This window comes from Tetrao urogallus, assembly GCF_951394365.1.
Source record: "Tetrao urogallus genome assembly, chromosome: 9".
In the NCBI taxonomy this organism is placed as follows: Eukaryota; Metazoa; Chordata; class Aves; order Galliformes; family Phasianidae; genus Tetrao; species Tetrao urogallus.
In genome coordinates this window covers 21,982,991-21,996,848 of record NC_136822.1, presented here as the reverse complement: position 1 = coordinate 21,996,848, position 13,858 = coordinate 21,982,991, and the positions used below count along the sequence as shown (strand labels likewise).

The 13,858-nt window shown below is 42.5% G+C and overlaps 1 protein-coding gene across 2 annotated transcripts in view; it reads left to right on the top strand.

Moving 5' to 3' along the window:
- Nucleotides 1-13,858, top strand: part of RSRC1 (arginine and serine rich coiled-coil 1) — a gene marked incomplete at its 5' end in the record, with an annotated part of 105,652 nt that overhangs the window by 15,748 nt on the left and 76,046 nt on the right. Inside the window, one exon of one of the 2 annotated variants that reach the window (XM_079539583.1) lies at nucleotides 7,741-7,911. The exons of the other annotated variant lie outside the window; for it this stretch is intronic. Coding sequence (XP_079395709.1) covers nucleotides 7,741-7,911 — 171 coding nt within the window. The remainder of the gene's footprint in view (nucleotides 1-7,740; nucleotides 7,912-13,858) is intronic. 2 annotated transcript variants of the gene reach the window in all.

Below are 13,858 nucleotides of genomic sequence, written 5' to 3'. Positions count from 1 at the left end.
GCTAAATGAAGACAAAAGTGTGCCCTCCTGCATCCACCCCGTGTTTGTGAAATGCAAAGTACCCGTGCAAGATGCGTTTTAACATGCATTTAAATTAGGAAATAATCTTTGCATATGTAGAATGTGGGTTGAAAAAGTACTCGTGACACATGCGAACTGTTGATGTAGTGTTGGTAAAACATTTTGCCAATGTGGGATAATGTGTTATTGCTCTTTCTCCTGCTTCAGGAGTTTCTAAAGCCTTCTTATGAATTAATTTCTGGAGCTCTGATCCTATAGTAAAATGATGGCCATTTTCATTAAGTATATTAAGATCTTTTTCAATTTTGAGGGAAAAAAGAATGGTTTTTTAAAAATCTTATGTTTAATGTAGCTTTATAGGGTAAAGGATAGGTGAAATATCTCCAATTTTTGAAGTTATTTTTATGTGTATATATATTTTTTTACAGCTCACAAAATTTAACCTTTTGTGCCTGGTTGTCAGTGAGGTAAAGAAAGAGCCTGCACTGCCTGAGCTGTGTGCAGCACAGTGGCTTAGCCTGGTGGTGGCGGGGGCCGTGGGCATGCAGCCTTCATGGTTGTGGTTGTTTGCAGTGATTTCAGGCATCTGCTGAGGTGATTTCATCCAGCTGTCTCATATCTGCATGGCTATTAGGGTATGTATTTATTACATAAATATCTTGAAGCTCAAGCCACGAGCGAGGCCTCGATCTCAGATGTTTTACAATCACAAGGAATGAAATAGGGGTCTTGTCAAAGGCAGAAGAGTTGAACTTACCTGTAACTAATTTGGGCTTCCCAGACGCACCAGGAAAGTGAGAAAGTCGTCCTTCCTTACATTCCTTCACTCTTTAACATAATATCAGAGGCGTTGGTCAATTTATAACGAATAATTACCTGGATGGGGATTCCATCTGGAAAATGAATTTGAACTATTTTTGTTGCTCTGCGGTCTGACCAGATCTTCGTGTCGTGGCAGAGGCAGTCAGTAACGCCTGCGTGATGGGGGAGCAAAGAACTCAGTGCACTTGAGGGAAGTCCTGGGAGGAACTGGGCTCTCCTTAAAATGTATTCCAGCTGTATCGAGAATAGTACAAGTGCATCTGTGTGCATTGAATTAATTAATTACAAAGTGTGATGGGTTTACTTGCTAATGGAATGTTGTCTTACTAATCCGTATAGAATTCAAGTTTCTCCATACGTGTCTTTGAAAGAATATACACTTTAAAAAAAAAAAAAAGAAAAAGAAAAAGCATGCATTTCTTCAGATTTCCTAATCCTGCAGGAAAGGAACTTTATCTGCAGCCTCAGTAGTGGCAGTTCTGGAATGGGTGAGAGGAGCAAGGAGCGCTCCGTGCTCCTATCTCTGTGTGGCAGACCGACAGCTGTGTTCATTTTGCCTCGCCCGCAGGGTGAGCAGCCCTTATGCACTTGCACAGACTGAAGATGACCTGGGTGTCCTCAGCCGATTCGTGGTGCTTTTATTTTTGGCTAACTGATTAGCGGAATACTTCTTATCGAGCTCAATTTTGCTTTTCCATGGAAGTTTATATATAGTTCATATACAACTGGCTATTCTTGTAGGTGTGTGTCTTTATGCACTTGAGGTGTAGAACTTCTAGACAGCTTTGGATGGGGGAAGGATGGGCACTCAGTGGGGGGAGGGGGGTGGAGTTGAGGGATTTCTGAGTTGATTTTATTTAATAGCCAGGGCAGTTTGCTACATCCCACTTCTTAATTATTTTATTACCCAAAGGCTATTAGAAATAAATGATAGATTTTCTTGTTCAGTCCCAAGCAGTTTTTCTGTTCAGTCATGGTGATGTGATTACAGGGTTAAAAAAAGAAGTCCTGGTTTGAGGTATCCGCTACGTAAGAGAAACTCACTTTGTGGAAAAAATGTCTGTGTTCTTCAACTGAGTTTTCCTAATTAGAGGTGGAATCTCAGCAAAGAGAGGTGGTTTCAAGTCTTCTGAGAGATAAGCAAGGGGAATGAGTCAGGAAAGTGTTTTCCCTCATGAGAGATCAGGATGCTTGGCTCCTTGGAGTGGTTGTATTGCAGGCGTTTGCAGACCTGTGCAGGGAGGGAATCCCTTCCTGTGTGGCTAATGGAGTGGAACACTTTGCAGCTCCAGTAGATCTGTGGAAGCTGTTCACACAGCTGTTCTCCCTCCCCAGATCCCCAGCAGCACACTCCATTACACGTCCCTTGGCCGCAGCTGCTCCCATAGCCCTGCCTCTGTGTAAGACGCCTGGTGAAAAATAGCGTAAGTCATTTTGTGTGGGATGCAGAAATACCATGTAAGCAGCAGTGCTGCCGTTGGTTTATGTGCTTCCACGTGTTCAATGTGTGTCTGGCCTGCTCAAACAGATAGCATGTGTGTCCACAGGGAAGTGTGCTCCTCACCGAGCTGCTCGTGTAGGGAGCGAGTTCCAGTGGCGTGCAGGCTGGTGTCACTGGCTTTGTTAGGGTTCTGTAACAACACCCCAGCAAGCACTACTGCTGGCACAGCTGATGTTTAGTCTCTGCTTTATATTTCTGGTTTTCCAGGTGGCACTCGGTGAAGTCTGCTTTCTGCTTGTAGCTTTCCATTGGAAAGCTGGTGCACTCTCAATGTCAGAAAGGCTGTGCTCAGCTTTCCCCTCTTCTCCCTCAGGCAAGGAGTTCTGTCCAAAGCACACAAGAAGCAAGCCTGAGCCATTGACTGCTGACAGAAAAGCTCGATGGCTCCAGAAAGACCCATAAAGTTAACTTTTTTTCCACTTGGTTGCGGATGCCCTGTAGGTTTCCCAACAGCTCTGCAGTGCGGTGGGCACACACCAACCTCGAGGTGCACAGTCAGTGGCGGTGCTGCATCTTTGGGTGGCCAGGGGCTGTGGCAGGGAGCACATCCCACCCTCCTTTGGGCTGAGGGCAGGGGCCCAGGAGGTGCAGTCAGAAGGATGGGACTGGTAACAAAGGGGTGGCTTGAGAATAACCAAACCCAGCAGCAATGTCTTTTCTGCCCGTTCTGCTGTCCTGCTGCATTTATGTGCTCCTCATGCCAAGATTTCAGTAACTGCTTTGTTTGTTTGTTTTTAATTACAGTTTACTGGAAGCTTGAGTGCAATTTCCTCAAATGTTTAATTATGTAATTAACATGATTTATGGATGGAGAACTGTTTATTACTGAAGTAAGTTGATGCCTGTATCTGGTGAATCCATTTTCGCCATTCTGCGAACTGTGTTCCTGATTCTCTGTTGCTGCTTATATTTCATCTTGCCTGTCTCCAGCGCAGTGGATGATGTTGTTACTATCTTTAATACCTCTATTTTCTCTTACTGACTGCCTGAACAGCTGCCTTGAAGCAGTGTCTCTTTCCTCTTAACGCCAGACTCATGTCAGACTTAAAAGCTGACCCCCTGCTTGTGCATGTTTTCATCTTTCATTCACTTCAGCAATATATAAGCCATATTATCTATACGTTATCATTAGCATATTGTCTGTATTTAACTTCCTTAAATGCCTTTTTAAATTGCAAACAAAATAAGACGGGCTCTGTAGTGGTATCCATGTCCAAATTAAAAATGTTATTAACTTCCACGCTTTGAGCAACTGCAGCTGATGCTTGAAACTGTTGCACATTCCTCAGGAACCTGTGCTGTGTGTTTGTGGCTTTGAGTTAAACAGGAAAACTTCCCTTGACATGCTTTGTAAGAGAACATGTCATTGTGCTGCAATGAGCCGTGTTTGTGTGTGTCTCTATTAGCAGTGTGACAATCCAGGCGTGATGCAATGCAGTTGTTCCATTGTTCTTTCCAGACTTGTGATATATTGCTGAAGTCTTAAAAAGGCGTGAATTTGTTGGGCTTTGTTTGTGGTTATTGAGCTACTGATAAGCTCATAAGAGTTGTGCCAGCTGATGGAAAAAGAGTCCCAGCAAAGCACTTGACAGCTCAGAAACTTTGGAGCTGTGGTTGTTATTTGCCAGGAAAATTGTTTTTGTTCCTCCCCCCCCTAAAAAAACCAAACCAAAACAGCCTTACTTGCAGTGCAGAAATGCTTTTTTTCTTTATTTCAGCTTTCCTGCATTTGCATTCTAATTCCTCTATTGAAGAAGCCTGCTTCGGTGGCTGCTTTCAGATCGTAGTGTTTTGCAAAGATGAGATTGTAGCTATAAGATACAGCTCAATGCTTTAGTGCAATATAATTGGGGAAATACTAAACGACACTGACCTCATTTCCTTTAGAACAATGAAAATTAATAGTTTCACGTTTTATTAGGCTGATATTCCAGATGTAGTGTACATTTAATTAAGTGTAGTTTCCTTTTGGTTATGGTATGTGTATCTGCTTTTTGTCGCAAATTCTTTCTAGTTTTACAGTTTTCCACATGTTTTCTTTCACCATTTATGATTTTTTCAAAGCGGAGCTATAAGGATTTAAATCACTTTAGCATGCAGCAAAACAGTTCCCATTCAAACAATAAACGCCATTTTAAAAAGCCTTTAGATCTTCTGTCACTTCATAAATATAAATGTATAAAAACATTGTGCAGTTGTAGTGCCCACCTGCTAATTAAATGCAGATTTCCTCAAACTTGTTTTAAAATCTGCTTATTTGTTTCAACTCTGTCTCTGTTCAGAATACATATGGCCCTTGTGAAACTAATTATGCTCACGGAGCAGCTGTTAAATTTAGTGCAACTAATTTTATCCAATATTTTACATTTTAATTGATTACCTGTGAAGAAATTAGCAAATTAACACTTATTGTGCAGTAACAGAATGGGCTTTTATGGATACTTTCAATTTTTACAAGTGGACTAAGTGTTGATGGAATAAAGACGTTTGGTAGGATTTGAGATAGGGAAGTTATTGGCGAGCCTTGATTATCTGGTGTGAGAATTTTGGGATACCGAGTGATGCCAAGCATCTGTGTGTTCTGCAAGTTAGACATGAAAAGCGGATTGGAAAGTAATAGCTTTTCACAGAATTTTGGTAACATATGGGCTTATCTGGATCTAAGAGCCCTTTGAAGATCTTTGAACTTGCCTAAATGACTTAACCTTTGGCATGGCGGGTGGGTGTTCTGGGTGCTGGGGGAGGGGCTGTGCTGCCAGCCTACTTCCCACCTTGTTTTTATTTAAATCTTCCCATAGTTGTGTAATTCAAATGTTTTCCAACATTAGGAATTGGGATTATGGAAAAAAAAAAAAATCGATAGCAATAAGAATAGAGGTTTTCATTTTCCTCTCGATCTGTGGGCTTTCTGCTTGGAGGGCATCTTGGTGCAGGTGACATGTAGCTCTGTGCCGTGAAGTTACAGCTTGCCTTCCCTTTCTGCAGGATATTGCAGTATTAGTTCGTAGCAGCATGCAGGTGAATTCATTGTGCTGCAAATGGAAAAGTGCTGCAACTTGTTAGGCACCGAGTAGCAACCTCAGCGTGCTCAGATTTTCACTTTATGAAATTGTTCTCTGCTGCTATGAGCTTATTGAGTGTTTTGGACTTATTACAGGGCCTGGAAGTTTGCATGAAGCTTTTCCTAGGGCAAATGTTGTAGGATTTGGGGCTCCAGAAAGATGGCTGTGTTGTGCAAAGCATGGTGGGATGGAGCTGTGTGGGTGAGTGCTGCTTTGCTGGGGCTGAACCCGGCCCCTCTGGAGGGTGCGGTGCTGGGTACTCAACTGCTTGAAGCAGTATGATGCATTGTTTTGCTTACAGCTCTCTTGATCTGAATTTTGTTATGCAGTTCCCTTGGCTGCCTCGCTCCGTGTTGATGAACACAGGGTCCATCGCGTCCTGGAAGGCAGCGCATGGGAAAGGCTCTGCAGGTGCTTTCTAGTGCACCGGCAGCATGCACTGCATCAGCTTGGTAATGTTTCCCATTAGATGTGTGCTACAGTGGGGCACCACAGTCAGGATGAAGCTGGGGACTGACCAAGCTGTGTGTCCTGCGGGGTTGGCCTCTGTGGAGTGGAACTTAACATTTTTGTTAAGACTTTCATGGTAGCATCCCACTGATAGTCTTACACCTCCCTCCCTGCGTGGCTGGGACAGGGAACACAAAGTGGACCAGCTATCTTTTGTAACTGCAGTACTCAAGGCATAAAGAGTGACTATTGATCGCTCTAGGTGAATGAATTTTATGGGTACAGAAGACTGTAAATGGGAGAACAGGGACAGGTTCTGTAAAGAAAACGTTCATCTGTTTGTCAGCGCTGCTGGAAGCGTTCAGTGCAAATCTACATTTACAAATTCAGTGTGACAAACCTATTGCTAATTTCTAGGAGCTGTTTTTCTGCATGTGAATTGTATCTGCTGTTTGTTTTACTTAGATGAGCAAACAGAATTCTGGAATTTGTGGCGACATAATAAAAATCCGTCCTGAGAAGGGAAATGTACCACTTACTTAAGTGGTAATTTGATCTATTGTGTAAGTGCTAATACTGTGACCAATAATAGAAGATATAGTGTTGCGAGGGATGCCATCTGCTGAATGAAACCTAAAACGGAGGTTCTGACCCCTGGTGCTAGTCTGAAAGGCACGATGGCAAGGCTAGGTACGTTAACCCCAGCGCGCTGGACACATTCCAGACTCAATAACAGCATTCTTCCTCGGTTTGATTTATAGCTTCATCTGGAGGTAGTATTTTCTTTTGCTTATTCTATTGTTGAGTTTTATTAAACAGTTGTTGCTTTTAAAGTTGAGTGATCTCTTGTATGTGATTTTGCTTTTAAAGGCCTTTGGAGTCCGAAAGGTGCTAAATAATTCTCATCCAGGTTTATGAAATGCCCTTCTCTGTCCCCCAGCCCTCTTGGTACTTAATGAAACTTTTCAATGAGGTGCCATGAGAACCTTTATGGGGTTGGTGTTGTACTGGGAACTAGTGGGAACTGGTGTTGCTGTTCTCCTAAATGTGCATTGTGTTTAGCTGCTCATGTACCGTCAGCAGAGATGTATTGATTGATGATAAATTATAAATCAGAAAATTGGGAATCATGAAAGGTTCTCTTGGATACACGTAGAGACAGTTGTGTCCTAATAGTACTGGATCTTTTTTCATTCAAGTACATCAGTAACAGTGCAGGACTGGGTAAGGTGATTGAGCACAGGGGATCCTGGAGCCACTCGAGAACTTGAAGTCAAGAACAGAGGGCTCTGTGAGCACAAACCCCTGCACCTGTATGCACTTCCCTGCTGTACTGGACTGTAGGGTTGGCCTGTGCATAGATGCTCTGCAGAATGTGTTTCAGACTGAGATTTGATATTAAAAACTACGTATGTGTCAGCAGAAGGCTAAAGCCAGGGAACTGTAAATGCCACTCCTGTTTTTGCTTTTGTTGGAACATTGGTATTAGTAATAAAGTACTTAATATGTAAGTACAGGAACTTATTAGCATCCGTAACTTCTTTGATTATTTGCTAAGATAAGTTGATTATTGTGTAAAAATTCACTGTTTTTCATCCTTTCTTTCTCCAACAGCCCTCAAGACTGCATTATTAAGATCTAATTGCTTTGTTCATGCATTAGTACTGTCTATTGTGGTTTAATTTATTTCATATTCTTCCTTTAGAGTAGAAACAATGCTTTCTTACTCACTTTTGAGAACTTGGCAGGGTTTTACTTAAGGATCTAAATCACTAAATGATTTGAACGTGTGTTCCAAATAGTTGGACAAGATTACAAATCTAACGTGCAGGGAATCCCAAAAATGTGCAATTGCTAAATTTTGATATTGTGGATTTTGTGCAGATCGCGCTCAAGACCTCGACAGCGTTCCTATAGTCGGAGCAGTGAAAGATCCAGTCACAGGAGGACTCACAGTGGGTCTCGTGAAAGAGAGCGGCGTAAAGGCAGAGAGAAAGAAAAAGTGAAAGAGAAAGGCAAAGGCAAAGAGAAGGAGATGTGTGGCACGAAGCTGGGGTAAGTGAGATGACAAATAATGCAGCCCTGATAACAGCAGGGAATGGTTTGTGCTGTCTTCCTCAGTTTATTTTGTAAAATATTTGCTACTTACATAAAAATAACGGGAATTGTTGGGAAGCCTTTGAAACGTATAATTCTTAGTATTTTAAAATTCTGGCATGTGGCATCGCTTTGAACAAAATAACAGTTCAATTTACAATTCTTTCTTCCCTTGCTTTGCAAATATGCTGAATAGCTTTTCTTCGATAGATTACTATAACTCCTTTTCTATGCATTCCAATCGTAAGTTTAAAAAATGAAGAGCACTGGAGTATGATGATTATTTCCTATGAGAAAGTGCTTTTCACTGCATGGTGGGTTCCCCCCCTCCCAGGCCCCCCCGACAGTTGTGTGTTGACAGAAATTTCTGTTGGGCTCCATTTGTAGCTCCAAGTGTAGTTTCAGTGTATATACTTGCTGTGGTTGAATGATGGACTGCCTTTCAAAACATGCTGTCAACATAATTTTCACTTGAAATGACTTAGATTGTTAATCTTGTTTTCTCAGATTTCAGAGAAGGCAGTTTATGTAATTACCTCTGTGTTATACATCTCAATCTCCTACAACTTTTAGTGGAATGTTTATCTTTTTCTCTATTTATGCGATTGTCTTTTAAGATGGAAGGCTGCTATATTGAACCTCCTTCTTGAATCTCTCTTTGGTGCTTTCCCACTAGCACTAAAAGGGAATTTCTACAACAGTACCTTCTGCCAGCATTCATGGAGACAGCTTGCATTTATCTGCTTGGTTTTACAGCTTGGCAATGCTGGTTACTTAGTCCCTCACATATAATTCCTGCTTGCTCTGGGTTATATTATTGTTTATGTAAGTATTCATGTAAATTAGTTATTTGCACATTTTTATTCTTATTTATAGCACATACACTGCTGGGAACTTCAAAGATGGTGTCTTCCATGCATTTCAAGGGTTGCTTTCCTAATTTTACTGCACCACGTGGGGATATTCACTCTGAGGCAGTGATGCCCTGGCACTGCTGCCCCTGCGGGGTGCCCTGTTGCTGCAGTGCTGGGGACTGGGGCTGTGGGGGTGTCCCTGCCCACGGGAGGAGTGGGGCTGGGGGGATTTAAGGTCCCTTCCGACCCAAACCCCTCTGTGATTTTTGTCATCCATCAGTCACTGTTGCAGTTATTGTCAGTTATTGTCACTGTTGCAGTAGGATTCAGCGTGTCTTGAAGCCTCTGAGATACTTACAGTGTGTCTGAAGCTTGTTACCTGTTTACCTGGAGTCTGAATGTGTTTGGTACTTCTGGAGGACTTGAAGAGAGGCCTGCATGTTGCATCCAAAATTGCTTTTTAATGAAGCAGGTTCTAGGGCTCTGAACGGAGAAGGAATCCATACTGAGCACAAATACATTTGGTGTGTGAGAGGTTTCTGGACTTTATGTGGAAGCACGTCTTAAATCATGCTGCAGTATATTGCAGAGCTTTATTAACATACTGCCCGACTTGGTCCTTTTATTGCAAGGATCAATATCAGATAACAGTAGGAAGAACTCAGAAGTGCCTCGATTTTGTTGGAAGCAAACAATTTACCTTTGTGTTTTGATAACTTAGAAAATTGCTTACGCTACATTTGAATACAAAATGCCTTGTTTGGGATGTGTCCAGGGTAGTTAGACACAGAGTACGAGCTGATGATAGCAACATTATATGACATCAGACCATCTTCCTCTGAGTCCAGGGACAGACCAGTGGGCTTTGTATTGGGTTTTCTTGCTCAGAGCATTATTATGCTACAAGCTGAAATGTACCCAGGATGATATTGATGTGATCTATACTTAATAAACTTTTTGGGGATGGGGTGAGAGGAAGGGGTGTGTGTATCAATTGAATCAAATAGTGATCAAAGTGTATCTATCCAGACAATATGGATCTGAGGAGCTTTTTCCCTTATTTGTCATTCTGAAGACTTAGTTGGTATCAGCATCACATTGAAAGGTTTTGCAAAGCAACATATTTAGAAACAGAGAACGCAGAGCTCTGTGAGTCAATTGCTATTTACAGTTACTGCAGAAATATTACAGTTCTGTTTTTGTAGGAGACTTTCTCAAGCTTCCCAAGCTCTGAGATTTCTTCTTCTTTCTCATTTATTCATGTGTTTATTTTCTATGTGGCTGAAAAGTGCAGGAAGGAGATGAGCTTCCAGGGAAGCTCACCTGTCCTACGGTTGGCTCTAGTTAGCTAAAGGCAGTGAGTTGGCTTTCCTCTGTGTTTTCTTTTGTTTTGTTTTGTGGGCATATGTTATAATTTAAGGTTTTTTGTCTTGGAGTGGTGTCAGATGTCCCCTTATGGGTATGGCTAGAATTAGGACTCTTAATATAGCTCTCCTCTGGGGCTGTCTTACCAGGTCCTGCGACTGCTGCTGCTCCCTGCAGCACCACACCTGGCTGCCTGGCCTGGGAGCTCCCTGCTCGCCCTGCTGACACGGTGCTGGGGCAGACAAGCAAACAGTACAACATTCTGCTCTGTAAGACTGCTCACTTGGGCTCTTCTAGAAACTCCAGCAGCTGGGGACTCTTTTTAGAGGGGAAAAATAGGCCTCTGTATTTGGGATAGATTCCTGCAGGTACTCCATGTAAAGGAACCAGATAGAGTTTCCAATTTAAAGTGTGTTTGGAATGTATTGACGGAAAAATAGCTGCTTTAAATATTATGAAGGTCTTTTACATCTGAATGTTTTTGAAGGTACTTGGTGTGATTGAAGAAACCTGGTTTCAGGAAGTATAGAATGGCCTGGGTTGCAAAGGAGCACAGTGCTCATCCAGTCCCAACCCCCTGCTGTGTGCAGGTCACCAACCAGCAGCCGCCCAGAGCCACATCCAGCCTGGCCTTGAATGCCTGCAGGGATGGGGCATCCACAGCCTCCTTGAGCAACCTGTTCCAGTGCCTCACCACCCTCTGTGTGTAAAACTTCCTCCTCATATCCAGCCTAAACCTCCCCTGTCTCAGCTTAAAACCATTCCCCCTTGTCCTATCACTATCCACCCTTATGAACAGCCATTCCCCCTCCAGTAGCCCCTGTACTTTCACGTCCTGTGGACACTGGGATGTTTGCACGTGTCTCTGTCATTGTTCTGTGTGCTTTCTTACCTTATACGTGAGATGAAATCACGAAACTGAGTTTTTTTTCCTTTGTTCTTGGGCTTCTCGACACTACATCATCCAGTATAAGCAGCCATATATTTGAGACTTGATTGTTTCTCTAAAGTAGAGGGTCAAAATGTCGGTTTTGAACTAATTATGGAGAAAATGTTCTTCTTTGTTCATGGCTCGTGTAAATGCTCATTATAACTTTGTTTCCAGCACTTTATTGTATAGGTTTGTAGGCATGGGAGGGGAAGGGCTTGTGGCTTTTATTTTTAAATCAGGGCAACCTTAGGTTTTTCCAAAGCGAGTCTTGTCTTCACAGGAAAGATCTGGGCAGATTTCCAGAGCAGAAGAGAATCTGCCACTGTAAACCAGTTGTTGTCCCTCCAGTGCTCTGTTTCAATGGGCACTCAGCAAATAAGGGTGAGCACTGAACTTTGTGCATGCTGGGTGAGTGTCAGCTATTTTTTGGAGTTTGGCTTTGTTACCTTCAGAGCAAACCATCTGAACTCCTTTGTTCTTATAGTCTGAAATGTTTTAATGGATATGCTATTTGTTCAGCCGTTGTGGGGAGATTGTGGTAACAGCTGCTTTGAGTTTAGGTTGGGAAGCTCATGCAGCATCAGACAGTACTTGGCTAAAAACAAAAAGTGATGGGGTTGGGAGAGGTGTATCACGCTTGGAAATAATTTTGTGCTCTCTTACAAGTTAAAGCAATGCATATTCAAAAAGCATTCCACCAACATACCCTAAATATTCATAAGCAGCAAGACGATCCATCTTTCCATCAGGATTATTTAATTTCCAGTGAGGACTGTGTAAAATAAAGCTGGAGATAAACAGGCAGCAAGAAATGTTCTCAAGCAGCCATCCGACTGCTGCTATGCTGTTCATTTTCCTTCCATTTTCACGTATTCTGAACTAATCAGTCTGCTTTTGTCTCCTAATCCCATAGTAGTAGTTTGAGCTGTATTCCTTTTGCCTGGAAAGATATTAAAGAAACCAAGAAATGGTGTGGCTTTTGCTGAGTAACCGTTGCCAGCATTTCTGAAGCAAAAGCACTGGCTTGGCCTTGCAGCCTTTTCTATTCATCCAGTCTCATAGGCCAAGTTTCAAATCATATTTCTCTGTTTGAAATAACGATGTTGTTCTCTAGTTACAGCCCATGACTGCAGTAGTGATATCATGCACGTTATTGCTCTGGGCCATTCCTGCATTCTAGAACTCTGCCAGTGCTTTGTGCTTAACACAGGCCTTGATGGCTCTCCTGGTCTCACTGAAGTTTCAGTGACAAGTGCTGTTCTGAGGTGTTCCCTCACCTTTGTATTTTACAGAACCCAGCGCCTCTTCTGCGTGTTATGATGTTATAAATAAAATGGAACTGATTAAATCAGGGCCAGTGTATGTTCTGTGATGCATGGCCATTTTCTGTTAGCTCTGCAAAATTTTGTGGTGCAGACTGGACATCTGGTGCCCAGTACTTACCAATAAGTTCTACTCCACTGGGTTTCTTTTATTAAATTTTACTTTTATGAAAACAAACAAACCCAAGACTTTAGTGTTCTTTGTTCTATCGAGGTTGTTGATCAGATCCTACACTTGGCTGCCCTGTGTGTCTATCTATATATATATACATATGTATATATGTAATATATGTAATTACTGAATAAAGAGTGGGAAACCAGTGTCTGTGTGTCAAAGGAATGAGCCAACACCACCAGTGTTACCTGAGCTCCCAGAAGACTGTAGCTGGGAGTGGTTCAGACCTTAGCACTCTGATCCACTCTGCTGATGTCTCCAGGTATGCCTAGACTCGTGTGCCCTTTTCCTAAAACAAAACAATCTCAGCAAACCTCATCTGACATAAAATGTGATATATATGTTGTACTTATTGCCTATAACCTGATGTTCTCCTGGGTAAGACTGAAGCAGGCAACCAGTTGGTTCCAAAATGGGTTTTTGCATACATGCCTATGAGGTACATCCTCACTGATCCTGCACCTGGCTCACATTTTGTTTCATTGTTTTCCTCCACTTGTTTAGCAGAAATGCTAAGTCGTGTCTTGAAGCAGTGACTGAGCACCTGTTGGGAAGGCAGGGCCAGCCCAGAGGATTTCAGGTGCATGCAATGTGCCTGAGTGACTGGAAGGCGTAGAGCCAGGAGCCAACCCTTCCAAGACCTCATTTAAGGGTTGGCAGTGGAGGCAAAGGTATCTTGCTGGAGATCCCTGCCTGCCTGAGGCCTTCCAAAGGTAGGAAGATTTTCTTCCTTGGTTTCTGTGCCCACAGCAGCTGCCCTGGGGCTTGTTCTCACTTGCTGCAGCCTAGAGTTGTGCCACTCTGCTGCTGCTGCTGTACTTTCCATCACGTTATAGTACTACTGCATTATAACTTGTCACTTGTTTTAAGAAATAATAATATTTAATGGAGAAGCAGTGATTATTTACTCCAAAGAAATAGAGCAACTCTTTCTATCCCCTCTCTTCCCCTCCAAATAGCATTCTCTCTCTGATTTCTCACTAATTTCAATGGGCTTAGTATTCCCCCCCCCCCCAGATTTCTGAAGCTTCAAGCTTAATCCAGTGCTCCAGTTTGGAAGCTTTGCTCTTTATTCCGTGGTTTTTCAGTTCCTAACACAGTGTTAGCTAGACTATATCCTGACTTGTGGACATTAGTGACCTTTTAAAAATGCACTGTAGGCTGTAACGTTTTCCTAAGTGTTGCAGGGTGGCTTACTTAACCAGGAAAATTTTGGTCTTATTTGTGCAATGAGGTTTCTTTTTTCTTGGGTATGTTA